Here is a 19791-nt window from a genome sequence, read left to right as displayed (position 1 = left end):
GTTTTTATTAATATCTAGCATGGTAAATAAAGGCATTTCCAAATGAAATGTAACACTTCGCAGATTCAGAGAGAGGCACCTTCCTAAAACATCAATAGAAAGCACCTCCCTCCCACAGAAGGAAAACAGCCAGTCTCACGGCAGAGAAACTGAACATATACCCACAAGTACTGAGCCTTGCCTTGCTATGTTTCAGCGAGAAATATCATCTGGCAGTTTTAGGAAGCAAAAAGATCTATATACATGGGATACATGCAAGCTTCCCCTGTGGCAGAGATCTGTTACGAGGTACGAGGAGCTCCGGCTCTACCCTTGCTTGCCAAAAGATTTTCCAGGGTTTCTCCTGGAGTGAACTTTATTTTAACACAGCCTTGCACTCTTTGATCACTGAAGGTAATCTCCAGAGCCCTTTTAACTCCCGCAGCCTGACAGTCTATGGACCAGACAATGGCAATAGTAGCTATATCTGTTCTGCATGTTTGAGGCCAGTGCCAAAACCACTGTATCATATAATCATGACTACTATACTGCACTACTCCAGAGCACAATTTTTCAGCCTTCTCATGTTTCATGAGAGATAGTCCCTACAGCAGGCCTAATTTCTAGCCTAAATTTGTTCATGGTCAGCTAATATCCACTTCTTCTTGCTTGGGTTAATGCTGGGGGGGGGGGGTGTGGTGTCTGTTTTGGTTTTAAATTTAGATGTGTTTTCTTCCTCCCAGGAAAATATTTAGAGAGGATCTTCTCATGGTCCTCATTCTGAATAAAGCATAGCCAGGATTGCTCATTTTCCTCTCAGCATCTTCTCCATCCCCCGGCCATCCCAGTAGCCCTTTTCCACTCCCACTCCTATTTGAGCCCATCTTTGCTGAGCAGGGTTAACCAAGACTGTACAGAGGATTCCTGGTACGTTGTGGCAGTGATATTTCCTCACCACGACCAGGAATATTCCTTCCAAGAGAGGGGGATTCATTTTCACCCTCTTCACTACTCTTTTTCCTTCTGCAAATTTTCACCTGGAATCAGCACTTCCCTAGCTTACCCTGTGAGACTAAGCTTGACTGCTCCATCAGTCACAGAACTACTCTCACAGGTAAAAACTAGGAAGGGTCTCCAGACACTCAGTAACCAATTGGTTACTGGTTTAGCTGTAAGGTTTAACTTGTTTAGCTTGTAGGTTTAACTACTCCTAAAAATGATCTGCCTCTCAACCCCTACCATCTTCCTTCTGACCTTTCTCCGAGCCTCTCTTGATGAGAAGGGAGAGCAGCTGGTGTTCCTGCCATAAGTTAAGACATCCCAGGTATTCCTTCTTTCACATCTGAGCACGAGCCCCACTAGAAAAAGCTTTTTTCTCCTCCCTCAAACAAGAAGCTCTAGCAAAGCTATTGGCAGATGATTAACTGGTGCCTGGAGTCCCAGAAAAAATGGCACCTCTTCATCTCTCAGCCAGCGTCACCAGAGCCTCTCTTTTAAGCTGCTTATTTGCTTCTGCAGAGGAACAATGGAGAGGATTAATACCAACTTCACTCCCTTCAACAGCTCTCCTAAAAGCAGAACTAACTTCTCATTACAGTGCCATCCAAAGAGTCCTTATTGTATAAGGACTTTAAGGATACCTCTTTGATCTAAAAAGACACCATTAACTGTCCTACAAATTGTTTTAACACAAAGGCATTAAAATACAGAGAGTAGGAGCAACTTCCTTTGCTCGTGCTTTCCAAAGATACAGAATTCAACATCCAGTAGTTTCCTTGTTTCATTTCTGAGGTGCGGGTTTTTCACAGGCCAGTGGAAAAGTCAAAGCACAGTATCAGGACATTACATATGCTCTATTGTGCACAAAAGCTGGTTACCTTAAGGTCAAGCCTTTACAAAGATATTCAAACACCCGTGTGCTCTTGCAGACATGAGGAAGAGCAGAGTCCATAAAGAAATGCATATAAAAGAGTAGAAACATTTCAGGATGTGACTGCTCTGTACCTGCTTTCATTTCCATTGTAGTAAGTCCTGCAGTTTAAATTCTTATTTCTAATTCAAAGTACCCCCGTAGCACTTTAGAGCATACAAACTATGAAAATTACGGAAAAATACAGAATAAGGAGCAGAGAGAGAAAAGCAGAGACCTTGCATACAGAGCATATTTGTGAGCCCAGGAAACTTGTACCAATGCTGACCAGGCTGTGGTTGCAAACTTTTAAAAACTGCTTTCTGCTGACAGCAGGGAAAAATTAGTCTCTCCTTGTTGCCTGTATTTAGAAAATAAAGAAATCTACAGCAAGCAATTCTGATAGTACAGTACCCACCAACCCTTCTGTTACTCAGCACCTATTCCTCATAATTGTCTCCTTTTTCTCCTTCCTATACGCTTTTTCTTTCTTCCTGCTATCTTTGCTTTTCACAGTCCTCTTGCCCAACAGCGTAAGGATTTCTGCTAATACAAGACCCTCATAAGGACTGCTGCCTCTACAAGAGAGGGAGAACAAGGCAAAGTTTATGAACATAATTAGTACGCCCACACCAAAGCAGTTCAGAGGCAGCACTGCACAAAGTCAGGGACAAAGCAATTACCTAAAGCCCAAGGTACACCCACTCCCCACCCCTGCAAAGGAGAAAAATCTTTGTGACAGTAAATGTTTCTCACCCTCACTCCTTGGGACTCTGGATATTTGGATTCCTTATTTTGGGCCTTCAGCTTGTTTGCTGAAATGTTAAGTCTGGCTGCTTAGGCTAGAGGCCACCTCTTGATTGCTTTCATCCCAAAGGCTCAAGCATTAGCGGGTGTGTACACGCGTGTACATATGTTTTCCACTGGAGAAAAAGGATGCTGCTCTTGCCTCTGGGGTCCATTACTCGGGCTACTGTCTGCACAGAAACACTCCCCAACCAGTTTGCACCTGAGAAGGGGACTTCATAAGTCTACTTCATCTCTGAAACTCTATTTTGAAACTTCAGTCTCCCTCATTGAAACACTTTCATCACCACAGTGACTTTGCTAGCGGAATTAAAATGTATCAAGAAATGGACACGTTTACTTGCTGATACCATATGGGAAATTCTCCAGTAACGAGGGGTTGGGGGAGGCAAAAAGATTAAGCGTCTGTGTGGTTTTCTCCACACGGTATGCCGCTAGCTCTTCACATGCAAAAAGACAATTTGGATGGTTCTAGCCCTGCAGCTGGATGATACATTAGTCTAAAACCTTGAGTCTGCAGGCTCAGATACCAAAATCTGGAGTCATAAAAACCAAAAGAGCAAAGCTTTCACAACCTACAAGCAAAGTGGGGCACAACTGTAAAGGGTGAATGTTTTGAGACTAATGCTCAAACCCACCAGCAAAGATTCACAAAAAGACCCTTGTTGCAGTTCCAGTATTCTCTTTAACAGCTACTTCACAGCATATGAAAAAGAGTTGCAACCCTTTCCACTATCACATCAGCACAAAAGAAAAATCTTTACTTTTACTTACTTTTTTTTTTTCATTCTAGGAATGGCAAAACAAAAGAAAATTATTATTCTTTAGTTATTCTTTACTGCTTCTTTATGAAAAAGCATGCCTTGATGTTAGTTTATACATCAGAAATGAAGCTCTGGTTTCCTTCTTTTTGGAGGATATGAATGGAGAGGTTACATAAGGGTGTAATAGGAGCTGTTACTTCCTTTCCCAGTTGAAGAGAAAAAGCTGTGGATCAGGTTACAGACTCAAGGGCTGGTCATCACCACTGCAGCCTTCCTAAATTTTTTGCCAGTAGTCCCCCAACAAACAGGAGAAGCTACTTAGATACCTTTTATTTCAAAGTAAGAAGGCTCTGAGATTTTAAAAGACTAAGTACATAGCTATCGGGGGGAAAAAAAGCCTTTATTTTTGCCTTTCATCGAACTCAGGAAATTCCCTAAGCTTGACGCATACAATCACTCAAGTCACCATGTTCCATTTCAGTTTGTTCTTCATTAGCACAATAAAAAGGATGAATGAAATATAAGGTAAGATTTATAGGATGGTCTGACATATGAGCTGCACTAAATAAGCTTAGCACACCAACAGAGCGCTTAACTTTGGCCACTATGTTAGCGTTTGTCCCAGCTCTGACCACATGGGGCAAGCAAAAGGAGGAAATGCAGTGTCCAGATTGGCCTGCACGAGCACTAAGCTGTTCTCCAAACCATCCCACTTGTGCTTTTCTTCACCTTCCTCTCCGATTCCCAAGCCACTGCTATTACTGCTGCCGAAGGAAGATGAGATCAGACTCCAACACGAGGAATTTCTGTTCCCACAGAGCTCAGAGAAACCGGATGATCTCAGAGGATCATGTGAAGCAAGTCCACGACACTTTCATGAGGCAGAGTATCTCCAGTATATTGCCAGCAGTTTCTTAAGAGTGCACAGTGGGAAAAATTAATGGCTTTGCTTATGTTTCCAACTTCTCTTTCCCACTTCCTCCTCTCATTTGCCAGACTTTTATTCTCCCTTCCCCCAGAAGCACTAGTAGGCTTGCAATGTACATTCGCCGTTCTAAAGGGAATTACATCGTCTTGCACAGCATTTGAAAGGGCTAACACACGTAGCTAAATTACGCTACCGTCCCCTGGCATCGTTTCCTCACGGAGTTCCTCCCCACAGATGTGATTTAAGAAGGTCTCTTACAAAAAAAGGAAAGAAAAAAAGGCAAGTTTCTGTGATCTAAGATGCTTTCATGAGTTCTTTCACCTTCGCCTTGTGGAGCACTCAACCTGTTTGTGGTGTCCATATGGAGCCAGAAGCTTTTAAGATGTCCATCAAATACGCCACCTAACACCACATAGGTGTTTTCAGAAACATCTTCTTTCCGAAGGACAGAGAGGAACTTGTGGTAACCTAACACATCAGTAATTGCTACACGACGGTAAATACCGACATGGGCGGTGACCACTGTATGTCACTCTGGGAACAACGGGAATGCTACAACTATTACACCTTCACACAGAATCAAGCCAGAGGCAGCACGTTGCATTAAGCACTAAATTAAAGACATTCTTAAACTCAGGCCTCGGACAACTGGAAATAAAAACACATGAAGAGAAGAACGTCGTTACCTTCAGTAAGTTTAAAAGCGTCCAAGCACTGAACTCGACTTTAACAGATGGGTCGGACTATTTCTGTTCCCTAACACTGTGCGCTTTTGGGGAAAGCCTTGTTTTTGACACAGGGCTTGACAAACTGATGATTCATCCAGGGAAGGATGGGCAGCTTGTTGCCAGCCTTAATTCACAATTAACAATAGGACAGCCGGATATGGGAAACTCATGATTCAACACAAAAATTGCAGAGTCAGCCATTTTACCTGACCTTTACATTTTCCAGTGGTAATTTCTAATCTGGATGTATTTTAAATAGTTTCTCCAACATACATTTTAAGGGTAGTTAGCTTTTATTTCATTACTGTTACATTTGTCCTTTAGGATAGTGGTCCTGATTAAATACATAGCAATTGACTTAATCACATCGTCTGAAATTGCAAAGGTTTAAATTACTCAAAAAAGCAAACAGCATGCATGCACACAGACGGACGTGCACATAGGTACCGCAGGCAAGACAAGGGAGCGCTGCACCTATGCACTTTGTGACTGTACCGCCAGCCCCGCTCCCTGCAGGCCCTGCTAGGATGGCCATTGTTTTGCGCTGGGGAGTCTGGCCGCTCCGAGGAACAAAGGGATGCCCTTCCCAAAACACAGCGGCAGCAGATGTCCTACGCCGGACCCCCACAGCCTCAGCCTCCACAGGCGCAGACAGACCGTCTTAGGTGGGAGGCTACACCAAGCCGTCCCCTCATGCAAGCTCTTCGGGCACAACGACCCTGCCCTGGAAAGCCCTTCCCTAAGCCTCTTCTCCAAAAGTTACCCGACGGCTGAATTTATCATCCCACCCCAAGTTACCGACACTCTTCCCACGGTCCTCCCCTCTCCCCATACCCGAACCCGCTCTTTTGAATTAAGCGAAGCCGCTCACACACGGTAATTATTTTAGACAAGAAGAAACAGATGCCACGGTCTCATTCCAGAAAAAGCACACACACATTCTTATTTTAAAGGGTAGGATCCGGACCATCTCTGCGTGTGTGCACACCAGCATTCATGCCTAAATTAAGCTGCCTAAAGCCCACAACCATCCACCAGATGCTAACGAAAGCCACAACGCCCGTAAATCATCCCAAAGCCGCAGTTTTGCCCCGGGAAGGGACGCCCAGGCGGCGCCGGGGTTCCCGCGCTCGGCACCCGGACCCCGGCACCGCCGCTCCCTTCTCCCAGCGGACCCGGCGCCGAACCCCCCCCTACCCCAAGCCTCTGCAGCACCGGCCCCGACACCATCCCCGCGGGGGGTCCCGTCCCGTCCCGTGCCGTCCCGCCGGGCTGCCGGTGCCGGAGCCCCGCCGGGGCGCAGGGCTCCGCGCCTCGCCGCGCCCCGCTCCCGCACAACAAAGGGGGCCGGGGCCGGCCGTGCGGGCAGGGGGGGAGCCCTACCTCTGCCGCCGAAGGGCGCTGCCCGCCGTCCCGCGGCAGCCCGACGCCTCCCGCCCCGAGCCGGCGGCGGACGCTGCCCTGCCGAAGCGGGGCGCAACCCCGGCCCCTCCCCGCCCGCGCCTGCGAGGGGCGGAGGCGCCGCCGCCCGCCGGCCCCCGGCGGCGCCCGCCCGCCCCGGCCTCGCAGCGCCGCCCGGCGGGCGCCGCTCCCCGCGCCGGGGGGCTCCCCGGCCCGCCCCGGAGCTCCGCCGCAGCCGGTCTCCGGCTGCACCCAGCCCCCCCAGCCTCGCCTGGCGCAACGGCAGGTGCTCCGAGCCGGAGTCCTCCTCGCCTGATCTCCCCCGTGTGCTGCAAAGGGGGCGGGGGGGGTGTTTCACCCGTCCCGTTTCTTGTACGACTCAAACCCGTAAGCATCTGCTGTGCTCCAGTTCTACCATGGTATTAATTTTTTTTTTTTCCGGTATAGTTCACCTTTTGCCTTCAAAAACTAAACAAAAAGAGAAACTGACCTATTTTAGCATGAAACCCAACATCCCCGACTAGATTTCCGCAATAACGTTTTCAGCACCTCCTCAAGGCATACCAGCATTTTAAATGTAAGCACCCGAAAGTATTTACAGCAAGCTTTGACATAACATATCTTATCTGCCCAATCCTGCCCCGATAAGCACATAAGCCATCAACAATGTAGGGCGACTACCCCATTGTGTGAAAAGAGGAAGAAAAAAAAAAGAAAAGAAAAGGAAAAACCCTAAGGGCCGTATTCATACTGCGTCTCAGCCATTTGCTGGCCTGAAACTGGGCCTGAAGGAAAATAAGCAGACATTTCTCCCCACCCCCATAAAAACTCCCCAATGCACAGATGAGACGGGAGTATTTAGGTCTATATATTACACTCACACACTTCCCGGCAAAATACCTGGCATGAAAAGTTTCACTACATGTACTTTTTCCTAAGAAACCAATTACCACATTATCTTTCTGTTATTTTTTCATGATTGCAAGTAGGCTTTTCAAGCTAACCAAATTACATATAAAAAGAACTATTGTATTTAAAAAAAAAAAAACCAAACCACAGAAAAAAATTAATTGAATTCTGTATGTAGTCCAGCAGTTAGTATAGTTGCAGTAATAAACTGATGTAAAAGGAGGAGTGAAAGGTAAATTTGGCTTTTTTTCTGCTCTTTATACCTCCATACTCCACTTCCTTCTGAGAGAGTTGAAAAGGACTGAACCATTGCACGGTTTCCGAGCTGGGTTGTTTTTAAACAGCAATAAGCTTCAGTTCAGCTACAAGTTAACCCTATGTTTGATAGGTAATGGTGAAGAGGACCTGAACTGCAGACACACAACCAAAACTGCAGACACACAACCAAGTATGTGGTAGAAATCCAGCTTACACCACTAGATTCAATATGATCAGAACCATAGAGTAAGGATGCAAAATGCATTTTAAAAGCCTTTCTCATTAAAACACTTCAGTTATTTCAAAGTCAGTACTAAATTTTCAGCTACATATGCTATTCCTTGGTAGTCCTTCTGCGTATAGAAAGATACTGTATTCTCACACAATTTTTCAAATCTGTAACTATATAAGTGTTAGAGACAGCTTTTGGATTAGCCCTACTAATTCATAGACTCATCACTATTTTATCATCTGTAGATTTTCCATGCAGATGCTTAGCTCCTAAGCTTTGTTTTGCCCTTAAGTTTTTATATCTGTAAAAATAATGACTGCTTTCATCAAAAGTGGTCAAAACTGTTTCAACAAAATCTTTTTCCCACTGAAAAATTGAAGGCTTGGACAAAACTCGGTTCTATGGAAACAGTGACAGTTCTGATGCAGGTATTCTCAGAAAGGTAATTTATTTTTGGGGTGGTCTGAAAGAGACACAGGCAAGAACCATTCCTGAGCAGCACTATGACCCCATCCTTTTGCCCCATTCTCCATTCAGGTGAGTGCTTTGCTCATGACTCAGCTTGCTGTTCTGGGGCATAGTTATTGCATTCTTTCCCAATTAATGAAGAAAAAAAAAAAGTAATTTCCTTTTACTCCAAATCTAAATGAAAAGTAAATTCAAGTTTTTGTAAGGAAAGCAGTTACTGTCCAGTCAACACTATTTATCAACAGCGCACCCATCACAGTAAGTAGCATCACAAGACAGTGACTGCAAACATTTCACAGAGAAAGTATCTATTTCAACTTTACACATTAAAATTATCATGTCATTGCATTGGCATGAAAATACAAAATTTTCTACCTCAGAGGTTAAAATTCTCCATTTCATCCAAAGAGAAGCTTCGACACAGGAAAAAAACAGTGTAGCTTTCCTTCCATGGTCTTACCGCTGGGCTTCAGAAGGGTTAACGGTGGCTACTTCTCAGATGCACTCTTCATGCCCATTTGAGGCTTAGATTCCTGCAAATAAGAATGTCCATCTGTAACAGCTGGTGATATTTGGTAGCATTTATAACACAGATGATATTAAGCATCCTCATGAGGCTGCCTTGTCCTCCAAGAAACGAACCAAAAATATTCAGAGTTTTCCCCTAGCCTTCCAGCACTCCACTCCTGTCTTGTTTCAGATCTGTGCGGAAGAAGATATCTCATTACCCATCCTTATTCTGGGGCAATTTTCTATTCTCACTCCTTATAAAATGTGAATTAGCAGCCTATTGTTGTACCTTACACTCTTTGCTTTGTCCTGGCTTAATAAGAAACATTGGTCCTGAAACCTGTGTTCTTTCCCTAAAGCAAGTTAGTACAATACAAAGGGTATCACAACTCAATCTAGAATTTTTTTTTTTTCTTTTTACTACATCTACTGGGCTACCATAATTACCACTGACACAATCTGCAGTAAATGAAAAAAAAAAATCTAAAATAAACTAAAAGACATGCCTGGTCACAGATGATCAGGCAGATACCCAGAATTCTTTTCTTTAAGAAATAGCTCATTTCCTAAAGCCAAATGGTATTGGTACTGGACCATATAAGAGATCAGGGATAATCAGTATTCAACACACATTCAGGTCTCTTTTGAACGTTAGATATAACCTAGAGGATATTTAAGGGGAATTTCCAACTACTGAATCATTAAATATGCTTTCTTTAGCACGCACACGTCATTCTGAAAGGGCAGAGGCAGAGGCTTCGTTCAGCAACAGCCTACAGCAATTTCAGAGAGAAAACGGGAATGTGGCTGCATCTCTGTTTTGCAGCTCCCAAATCACGGACTCACCAGAAGCTGTGGCAGACATCCGTGTACATCAGAGCAGTTTAGGAGCTACTTATTTACAGGTGACCCTTTTTTTTTCCCTTTTCTTTTTTTGGTCGTTTCCACAGGGTGGATTATAGTCTCTTGATTACAGCCTTAAGGCCTACAGCTTCACAAGACAAGCAAGTAAACCCAACTGTAAAACTAGCCGTTGCTGAGATTGCAAGGGCAACACTGTGGAGATTCAGGGACCCATTTTGACTGACAAACCATGAATCAAACACACAACAGTCCTTAGATCTGCCTATGACAATCCCTGGCAACTAGAAGAGCACTAGTTAATGGCTACAAGTACTTCCTAGCCAACCTTGCCGAGAAATAAAACTCAACCAAAAAAATATAGCAATTCCTTGACAGAGCTGAAAACACAATTTAGATGTCCATGTTTCCAATCTCATGCTTAGCCACAAGACCACGCCTAGCCATTTTTCCTATACTCAGTGAGAAAAGTCTGCGCACTCATAAAATGTTGCGGCTATACCTCTGTTCTAAATCAGCGGGACTGAGTGCATACCAGAAGTTGTGGAAATATACCCTACAGTTATAATACTTTTCCACTTCAAGCAAAAAAAAGCCCAGTATTCATAAGACAACGACAGGAAATCTTGCTCTAAGACTGAGCACAGGGATTTAACAATAATAGTCTCTGGCTCCTTTGTCATGGAAAATGGCCACAGGTTTGAGCTCTGCCTGCACACAAGTGAATGATTCAACAAACAAGCTGCCAGTGGTCCAGAGAATTCCAGTTTTGTGACTGGGAAACCAGAAAGCAAAAACTGTACATGAACACAGCTCATCCTTCACCCACCTGTGGCAAATTAAATTGCATGCAAGTTAGAACGAACAAGCAGTGGCTCTGTACAGCCAACTCAGGTGCTTTGGAAAGCATCAGTTAATTCAGTAATGACATAGATCATCTGCCTTCTCCAACTGTGGATCTTATACAGGATTTGTATCCCCATCTGTCAAAACACTGTCAACTTTCCATTTTGCCATAATGTCTCCTGATTTTGCCAAATAGGGACTTTCCCTTTTTGTCGAAAGGCAGCAATATGCCTTCAATTAGCATGGTATTTTTGTCCTTTGCAGTGAAGACCTGCATAACACAGCCCGAGGGTCTAGACTTAGAATTCAAGAGAAGAGGTCACCCCAGAGAAAATTTCACCCTGTGTGTTGGCATTAAGCACAGGACGGGATCCAAGAGGCACCATTCACTTTTTTATGGCTAATTCAGGCTTGAAATCACTTTGGTACATGACACAAGCTACCAAAGTCCCCAAACCTAACTTGTACATTTCATGCTAACGGTCTTAACGATAGCCAAGAAAACCCCGGTATGGAGGTAGCTCAGCCCCCACATCCTGCCATCACACACCAGGCTCTCTCTAGCAGCTGAGTGCTCCCTGGAGACATCAACATATTCAGGCGTCTCAAAAGGCACATCTGGAAAAGTCCCCCTGTCAATGCTAACACTGGCGAGATCTTTACATTGGCACAACCGAGTTATAATGGGGACATGTTAGAAGTTTCGTTTCCACAGTTCTTTCCTTTGAAAACACATTTAAAAACTGACTGGGTATAAATCTGGGGGCAGCTGATTCAATTCAACAGAATTTCCCCAGAGATGGGTTTGGGTGTCCTCCTCAGCAGCCAGCAGGGAGGAAGGATGGAAAAACTCCCAGAATTCAACACTGGCAGACTCTGCAGCTCTGTGAGCCCACTGTACAAGGGCACATCCCCAGTCTGATCCAGTGGTCTCAGCAGCCAGACCCAGTCGCCACCAGGCAGAATGAATCTCCGTGTGGTTCATCTGCTCTGAAGGACTGAGCACCTCCCTGTTGCCTATCTGGGTCATTATTTTCTGGTTTCTCTTTGTAAGTACCTGGGATGCAGTGCACAGGAAAATGGACTCCCCAGGGAAATAAGATATTTCTGGAAGTTCCATCTTAATAATTTTGTAAGCGTGAGAGCCTTCCACTTCCCCTGCTAGCTAAACAAAAGAGATCAACTCATCTAGGGCACATAAGGACATTTTTTTCTTCCAACTTAATTGCAAGAAAAGCCTGTGGAAGGTAACCCAACTGGGATGGATGTGACTGTACATACCAGACAGACGTTGCCAGCACCAGAGTTCTTCCTATGTTCCCCAAATGTTAACTACTCATTGGAGATTATGCATGTCTTATATGCAGGGAAATAGCAATTTCTTTGTTCTCCAGCTTTATTGCAACATAGTGAACTCTTTAGGAGTGCAAATTTTTGCCAACAAGAAGTAAATTAATAACATACGTGTATGATGTGTTTCTGCTTCCATCATAGGTGAATGCAGTGCTTGTAAGAGATGCTATTTGCAACCTTCTTGAAGCAAGGATCTTGAATCCAGCCCCAGCTACACCTGCATGAACCAACTGCAACTCTACTGGAAGAAGCAAGGCAACAGCGATGTAACTGATGCCTCAGCCAAGCTTTTAACTCTGTCCAAATAGAAACAGAGCAAACATATCAATGCAACTTCCCTCTACACTGCCCTATTAACTCCTCATCAATGCAGTTACTCAAGCTCTTCCACTGTTTGAACCCAAGAATATACTTTATTAAATGTCACCATATTAATCACTAGTCTGTCAAAATGTAACTTACACGAACGCTTCCAGCATTCACTGATTGTGTATGATTTAGCTATTCTCTGTGATTATTATTCTGTGTAATATATAGATTCTTATTTTTACACAAACAAAATGTACACATTATAATCAAATTCTATATATTTATGGTGTTTGGTCCTATGCATGTGTTGTCCTAGAATATGTATTACAAACCATTTGCTTTCATAGATCTCAGCAATAGATGGTCACAGTCTGTCTTTTCTTCAAAAAATCCACTTTGTTATTTCATATTCACTCATTAAGAAACACTCTTATTGTGTGAGTAATAAACCATCCTTATCTCCAATACTGGTTTAACTGAAAAGGCCCTGCTACTTTTTGAAGGACTGCAGCCAGTGAAGTGCATAAACCATGTTCATGTTTAAGCACTATTCCTAAATGCGTGCTTATTTGAAGCAGAAAAACTGGGCTGAACCAGGCTTTGAACATTGAAAATACACTCTGTAAAATCCATAATAACTGCTTAACAAAGATCACTATTTTTGTTCCTCAAACAGATGCAGAGGCTTGGGGCTGACCGTCCTGCAAGCCCTGGGTATTGTGCCAACTTTCAACATCGGGTAAAAAAAGATAAAGAGAGAAGGACATAAATTAAAACCCTGTGCCAAACCCTTTTGGGTGTATTACCTAGCAGACCACAACAAGTCCGAAGGTCACATTTCACGTGCATAAAGAGAGGTATTTCTAACTGACACCTACTAAACAAGCAGACTGGCTACTTGCTTTAGACAGCCCTGAAAAAATATTAATTGAAACCATCTATAGGACACGTTACCTCTGAAGTAACTGAAGATGTTCAGTTGACTTTGGACTAAATTATCCAACAGTTTCCACATAGAAAAAGCACATTCATGAAAGAAAGTGATTTACTGTTTTAATATAACACGCAACTAGAAAGGGCTCACACATGACCCTGTGTTTTCTATGATTATTCTTTTTAGGAAAGCACAACTGAGAGAGAGAAAATAGCTAGAAAGTTGCCGTTTCATCTATATAACTTGTCTGTGAGCTCTGAAGCACCTGCTTAAGGGACAAATTACTCTCTTTGCCTTAAAAAATTAATGAGAGAGGGGGTCCCGAGAGAAAAAGATAAAAAAGGAACCTTTCCTCCAGCACATCACCCATCCCAGGAACCAGTGAGAGTTAGATGTGTTGTACTTAGTAGAGCACAAGGATTGTTCCTGCCATACATCTTATAAATACTGGGAAACAGATGAGGGAAAAGGGTGCCTGCCCCTCTTCTCCATCTCACTTGCTTCTTACACCTATATAAAAAGAACGAGAAGAGTCCAGATTGGTCAAAGTTACTTGCTGTACTGCCTCTTATATCTAGCAGTTACCTCAGCAGGAACAATGCCAGAAAAACTTTCGCTATAGGATGCATGATGAGGGTTACCGCACCGTACTTCACAGGGAACCATTCTGTGTAATAGTTTAGCATCATACTAAGCATGCTGTCAAAGCTAACGATGTGTCAGCAAGGCCACAGAACTGAGCAGGCTGTTGGAACACAGGACAACAAGCAATGTAAAAAAGCAACAGAGAAGCAGATACTGAGGATACATATGCTATTTAAGCCCTTGAAAAGACCACTCATGGTGAGGGAGTTTCTGTGATCCGATGAAAGGATAGATAAAATGCATTTGCCGTGGTGCAAGAATCAGGGCTGGTAACTATCAGGTTATACCAGAAAAGATACAAAAGTCTCCAACAGGCTGGATTCTTTATTGCAGACAAAGCTGGCAGACTTCAAGTAAAACTACGTAGGCTATAATGAATGTTTTTGACTGTAGGGAGAAAAATTAATGGCCTGAGTCCAGAAACTGTCTCTGCCTACATACAGAACTAGGTCTGTAGGAGATCCTTATTCAGCATGTTTTCTACAAAAGACATTAATTTACATTTTCTTGTTTAAAGAATAGATAACTTTCTCCATGTAAGAAATTCCAGCAGACACGGGCTCAGAGGAATGAACGAGCACTGCAGAGACCACTGCACATTTCATACACTCACCAACTGTTGCCACTTTGAGATTTCAAAGCTCGTGAGGAAAATGCATTGGTATGGGGTTTTTTTCAGAGCAGAAACTAGGATATCAACCTTGATTAGTCTGCAGTTGCTCACCTCCTGACAGTGCAGCTTGAGAAGCATGAGGCCTTAATCAAGCTTAGATGTAAGGAAGGATTTCTTTTAAAGGCTATCAATGTTAATGAACAACTCAGTCTTGTTTAAACATCCAGACTCTGATATGGGCAAGTATCTGAGTTTATCATGTCCTCAATCTTTTGAAAAAAAAATCTGAGCCAGATTTTATTTGCTAAGCATTGGTCAGGCCAAAAGGAATGAGCTTATCCTGAGTGGTGGTGGCTGGACTTGAAGTCTGGACTTTAGATAGCAAAACATTCAGGATTTCATGCAGTTTTGCCTCAGCCACCTATGCTGAGTTTTGGCCTGTCCTTATAAACCCAGAGACTAAAGGAAACCGTCCTGGAGCCTCACTGGAAAACAGAAAGGCACATTCTCACTCTAAAAGGCTTTCACTTTGTGCTTCTGTATCTAAAAGCTAAAAAGAGATGCTGAATCTTTGTGCCAAAGGTAACAATACAAACACAACTTGATGTACTGTTAGCTATGGTTTTGCTATTCCTTGCGCACGTTAGGAGCCGAGGATTCCAAATTAAAAGCCATATTGAAAGCCAGAAACTAAATATCGCATCAGTTTTAAAAACAAACCCTTCAGAAAACTAGTCTCTTCACCTCATTTATGAGGTGAATTTATATAGGTTCATTTTGTCCTTTGATTAGTTTTTTATTGTTTTTGATTATGCCAGTAGTCTGCAATATTGTTACAAAAACCATACAAGTGTTTAACTTAAAATAAAAAGGCTTTTATGCAATTTTTTTAATCATGAAACTGTTTCTACTAACATTAGGTTTTTATGAAACCTTTTGAACTTACACATTTCATATATAGTGGTTCAGATCATACCCTAAAGTATTTCCTGTGAAATTAGAATAGCCCTGCATAATTATTAATCTACTAAAACAAGGCTTTTCAAATGCTTACTCACTGACCTGTTCTGTGTAGTGCTGCACAACAGCTTCTCATGAATTTATTAATCATAGACATATCACTGTTGAAACATTCAATATGTTACACTGGGGCTTCCCACTCCTTCCCTCAGGGTAGACTCCTTTCAATAAGAAAGTGCTCTGGCTCACTCAGCATCTGTATTACTGACTTTTTCAGTAATACCGCAGTTTTATCTTTGAAGTTTTTGAAGAAAAAAGTTGCAACAGAAAGATGTGCATAGAAAGGGGTAAGAAATACCAACTATTATGTTCAGCCACCTGCAGAAACAAAGCCCTATCCTCTGCAAGCAAGATCCAACTAATTAAGGGGCAAGTGCACTCTTACTTGCCAGTGATACTCATTTAGTCCTCTACATCCTTTCCAACTAGAGTGGAAGAAGGTTTGCAGCTACTTGTGCAGCCTCTTACACCTCTCGCTTTTTCAGCCCTCACTGCAACCAAACTTTCAGGAAATTTAGTGAAATTAATATTCAGCAAATAAACTGTTTTCTGAAAATCATGCTTTAAGACTGGAGCTTTGCAGGTATCAGGTGGTGAAGGACTTCACCTTTTAGCTTGATCCTGAAGCTGCATTAACACTTCCTCAGGAAAGTCTGGTTTTGTTCCAAAGCTCTTATCTGCCACCACTCCAAATACAACACATCATGAAACTCAGATTCAAAGCTATATACATAAAGATGTGATGGAAATGTCATTGTCAACATAATCATCCCTTGTCCACATTACATGGATATTTCAAAACAGACACCCGTTTCAGGGAATTTTGTTTAGAATAATTTTATCTCTGTACTTAAGAAAAAGCATACAGCAAGACAAACTTCCTGAAGCCCAAGCACAGAGTAGGATCATGCCGCTGCTTCACACAGGGTTAAACTCACCACCACGCTGATACTTAACATGAGAATACCCAATTATCACTTAAATAGCAAATTTTTCCTTTAGGACACACAGCTTGCCCGTCCTCATTAGCAGAAGACTATGACACAGCTGAGGAAACTGCTGCCCTCAACTTATATTTTCCTAAAGGATCCACAGAAATGTAAGCTGAATAAGAGAAAGGAAAAAATAACAGTCTGCCCACAGATGCCAGCTGACCTTTTGAACTTAGGAGAATACCTACCAGCTACAGCAGCTGGAACCCATGGATGGGAGACCCAAGATTGCCTCTGAACCACCCTTGATATGGCCAAGGGTGTAGCCATGGCAGAACAGAGCATAACAAGGACTGCTTGCATGAGCTGAAGTCATGCTTTAGTCTTCACTGCAGACGTTCCCTTAGAGTTGGTGTTTTGAGGCATAATCACTCATTTAATTTAATATTAAGCAGTTTGTAATTTTAACTAGGGAGACTATGCATACGTATAGTCTTGTCTTAAAAAAAATTTTAAAAAGTAAGGCTAATCACTGATCTTAGATGTCACATTTTTTCAGTTGGCACTTAAAAAGTAAACAAAAAACAAGGTGGCTTTTCTTTTTTAAAAAAAGAGAAATCCTGCCCATCTGCTTGTGTCCTTCCATTATCTGTGTTAAGAAATCTTGAGCCGCATCTCCTTCCCCACCCCCACCCCCCTTTTTCCTTGTGAACCAGTTAGCTATAGCTGATTTCAAACACAACAGTAATCTGTGGTAACTCTTTTATTTGCACAAGGCATGTGTTAAATATTGTCTTATTCTCTTTCTTCAGCATACTTCTCCTAAAGAAGAAGAAACTATTACATATTCCAGCTTCACAGGATGCCAAACAGACATCTCCTGAGCAAAGAGAATAAGTTACTCAGTATAATAACTATAAAGACAAGAATAAGATTACAAGAAAACATCCTCTACAGCTGTAAACACTAGCTGCAAGGCTTAATATTCACCACCATAACATTTGCATGCTGGGCCTATTCCGATTCCTTCTCTTCTTATTGCTAAAGCAAGCAGAATTCTTTTCCATTATTATGGAACTCCTATGTACTATTTTTGCAGAGAGGAAGGGACTCTCTCATTCATGTGTTGATGAATGAGTCTGAAAGCCAATCAAAATTAACACTGGATCATGCATCTCTTGTTTTAAGGTTTGACACACCCCCCAAAAAAAGAAAAAAAAATTAACAAAGAAAAAAATCAGAAGTGAATAGCCTGGGGAGTTTCTGCTTTGGCAGGACTAGAGTAAGGCAGTAGCCAAACACATTGCTACTGGCATCCAGTCCTGGAAATTTTAAGCCAGCGAAATCATAGCTTGCTTCAGTATAATTAAAACAGATGCTCAAAGGGGGCACTGCAAGGCTAAGTGAAGAAACTATACAAAATGTATTTTAATAATCAAAATGTCTTGAGCAATCAGGAGAGAAGGAAAATGGTATTTCTATGCTTTGAAACTAAATCAGGAAAATTGAAAAAAAATACGCATAGTAGTAATTAGATGAGAATTCTCCCCCATGCCCTAAAACAGTCAATTTGGACTAGTACTATGTATTAAATCTTGTATTCTATAGGTCTTAATTTTTACAAGCCATGCATCTTTTGCAAACATGCAAAGATTTTACAAAGAATTGTAAGCCATCAGCCAAGGTCTGCCTAAATGCATGTATTGCCATTTTCTCTAGAACACTGTCAGACATTTTGGTGTCATTGCTTAGATGGGCAAACTTATATCTACATGGAAAGTGTTCATAGCATTATCCACTATACGTGCTTCACTGTAGCTGCTTTATCTTGATTGTGGCAGGGAAAAAAGCCATTAACCAATTTAATGATTGGTTAAGGAAAGCTCACGCCTAAAACCATTAAGGTCATCTCAGCTATTCTTGTCAAGCTCCATATGGTCTCTATAGGAAACAATTATCACTTTATAAGAAAATGTGAGTTTCTGTCCAGCTTGTTCAGTTTCTAATGGAGTTTGGACCTGTCTGTTCATTCTGCTATTTTGAAGTCACTCTCCTCATTTTTTAATGACTTTATAAACAGAGCTATGAACAGAGCTATTGTCTCCTGGATAGAGCACTACGTCTGATTTCCATCTGTATTAAACACTCCTTATGACTCCCTCCAGCACTATAGAGGACCTTCAAGGAATAGTATGAAACTCAGCCTAAGGCCCATTGACAATGCCAGAATGAAGTAAAGGGGTCTCATTAGAAAGGGAGAAGTTAGGCTCCCTAGCATTTAAAGAAAAAAAAAGTGAGCTACAAGCCATACACACCGATTGTATTTTCTTCATGGATGGCAATGATCCATATGGTAACATTTCATCTATGAAGTCTGTATTTTTTAGCAATATTAAGTAATAGCTTTCTAGTCACATGTTCCGAATTGGCACATACTGTTGTCCTCAAAATGCTATAATGGACTTGTGGCAGGGAAGTTACAAGAATCCCTGACTTCCAAGGCTTAGGCATTTGTAATTTGGTGGCAGAATGAAGGTAATTCAGACCACAGCATTTTTACAATGACGCTATGTAAGTCCATGCGGATAAGATACAGGTACGGCATACAAGATACAGGATAAAAGAAACGCCCTTTATCCAGCCTACAAGGTGGTTCCTGCACGCCTCAAGATCAATGATAGAAGCAACTTTCTACCGCCTCTCCTTAGAGAAATCTGAGGGCGATCATAAATCAGGTCAATATGTTAAGGCTGTTAAAAGAATGAATAGAAGTATTAACTTATTTCAGATCCAGGATATTCTAAATTGCTTTACTGAAACACTTCCAGTCGCTGCAGACTGAGCTCTGCTCTGCCAGTCGCAGAACCCAGAGGCATCAAAAACTGCTCACAGGCAAGACCGTCCTCTGCTGTACACTTCCAGCCATTTTTTACATCAACGTTTCAGTGTACTGAGCAGTCTGGTTTCTAGGCATTACACAGAGAAATTGTTCCACATGCTAAGAGATATCCTACATGTCACAGGCAGATCTAACTTGTCTTCTTACTTTAACTTTGAATAAACAGATGATTATTTTACTGTGATGCTTTTGGTTGAATGTATTTATAGGAAAATATCACTTATTTTATCACTAATTGGGAATGAATGTGAATCCAGCAAGTATCTTACGTGCGTTGTAAAATGACATTCTAGAGTGGCTTCAGTTTTTCAGAAAAAGGATAGAAGACACATTAGTCTGGAAGGAAAAGGATTGGTCTTGTGATCAAATTTAAGATATCAGTTCTCTATTTGCCAAAATTATTTTGCTTAGCCTTATCATGCATCTTATATAGTATAAAAATACAATGGGGAAAATAAAAACACCATTCATTCACCAGGTAATTTT

The 19791-nt window shown here is 42.1% G+C and overlaps 1 protein-coding gene across 4 annotated transcripts in view; it reads right to left on the bottom strand.

Moving 5' to 3' along the window:
• MYO1B (myosin IB) overlaps positions 1-8863 on the bottom strand; it is a 118072-nt gene extending 109209 nt beyond the window's left edge. For 2 of the 4 annotated variants that reach the window (XM_076342244.1, XM_076342245.1), the window contains exon 1: positions 8759-8862. In XM_076342244.1, the coding sequence (XP_076198359.1) occupies positions 8759-8785 (27 nt within the window). In that variant the 5' untranslated portion in view covers positions 8786-8862. Of the gene's footprint in view, positions 1-6498; positions 6559-8758 lie in introns of those variants that run through there. The other 2 variants (XM_076342242.1, XM_076342243.1) reach the window with 2 other exon arrangements.
• Positions 8864-19791: the final 10928 nt, after the last annotated feature.

Source organism: Aptenodytes patagonicus, chromosome 6 (assembly GCF_965638725.1).
Source record: "Aptenodytes patagonicus chromosome 6, bAptPat1.pri.cur, whole genome shotgun sequence".
Taxonomy (NCBI): domain Eukaryota; kingdom Metazoa; phylum Chordata; class Aves; order Sphenisciformes; family Spheniscidae; genus Aptenodytes; species Aptenodytes patagonicus.
The sequence above is the reverse complement of the archived record's forward strand: the minus strand, read 5'-3'. Positions and strand labels throughout refer to the sequence as shown.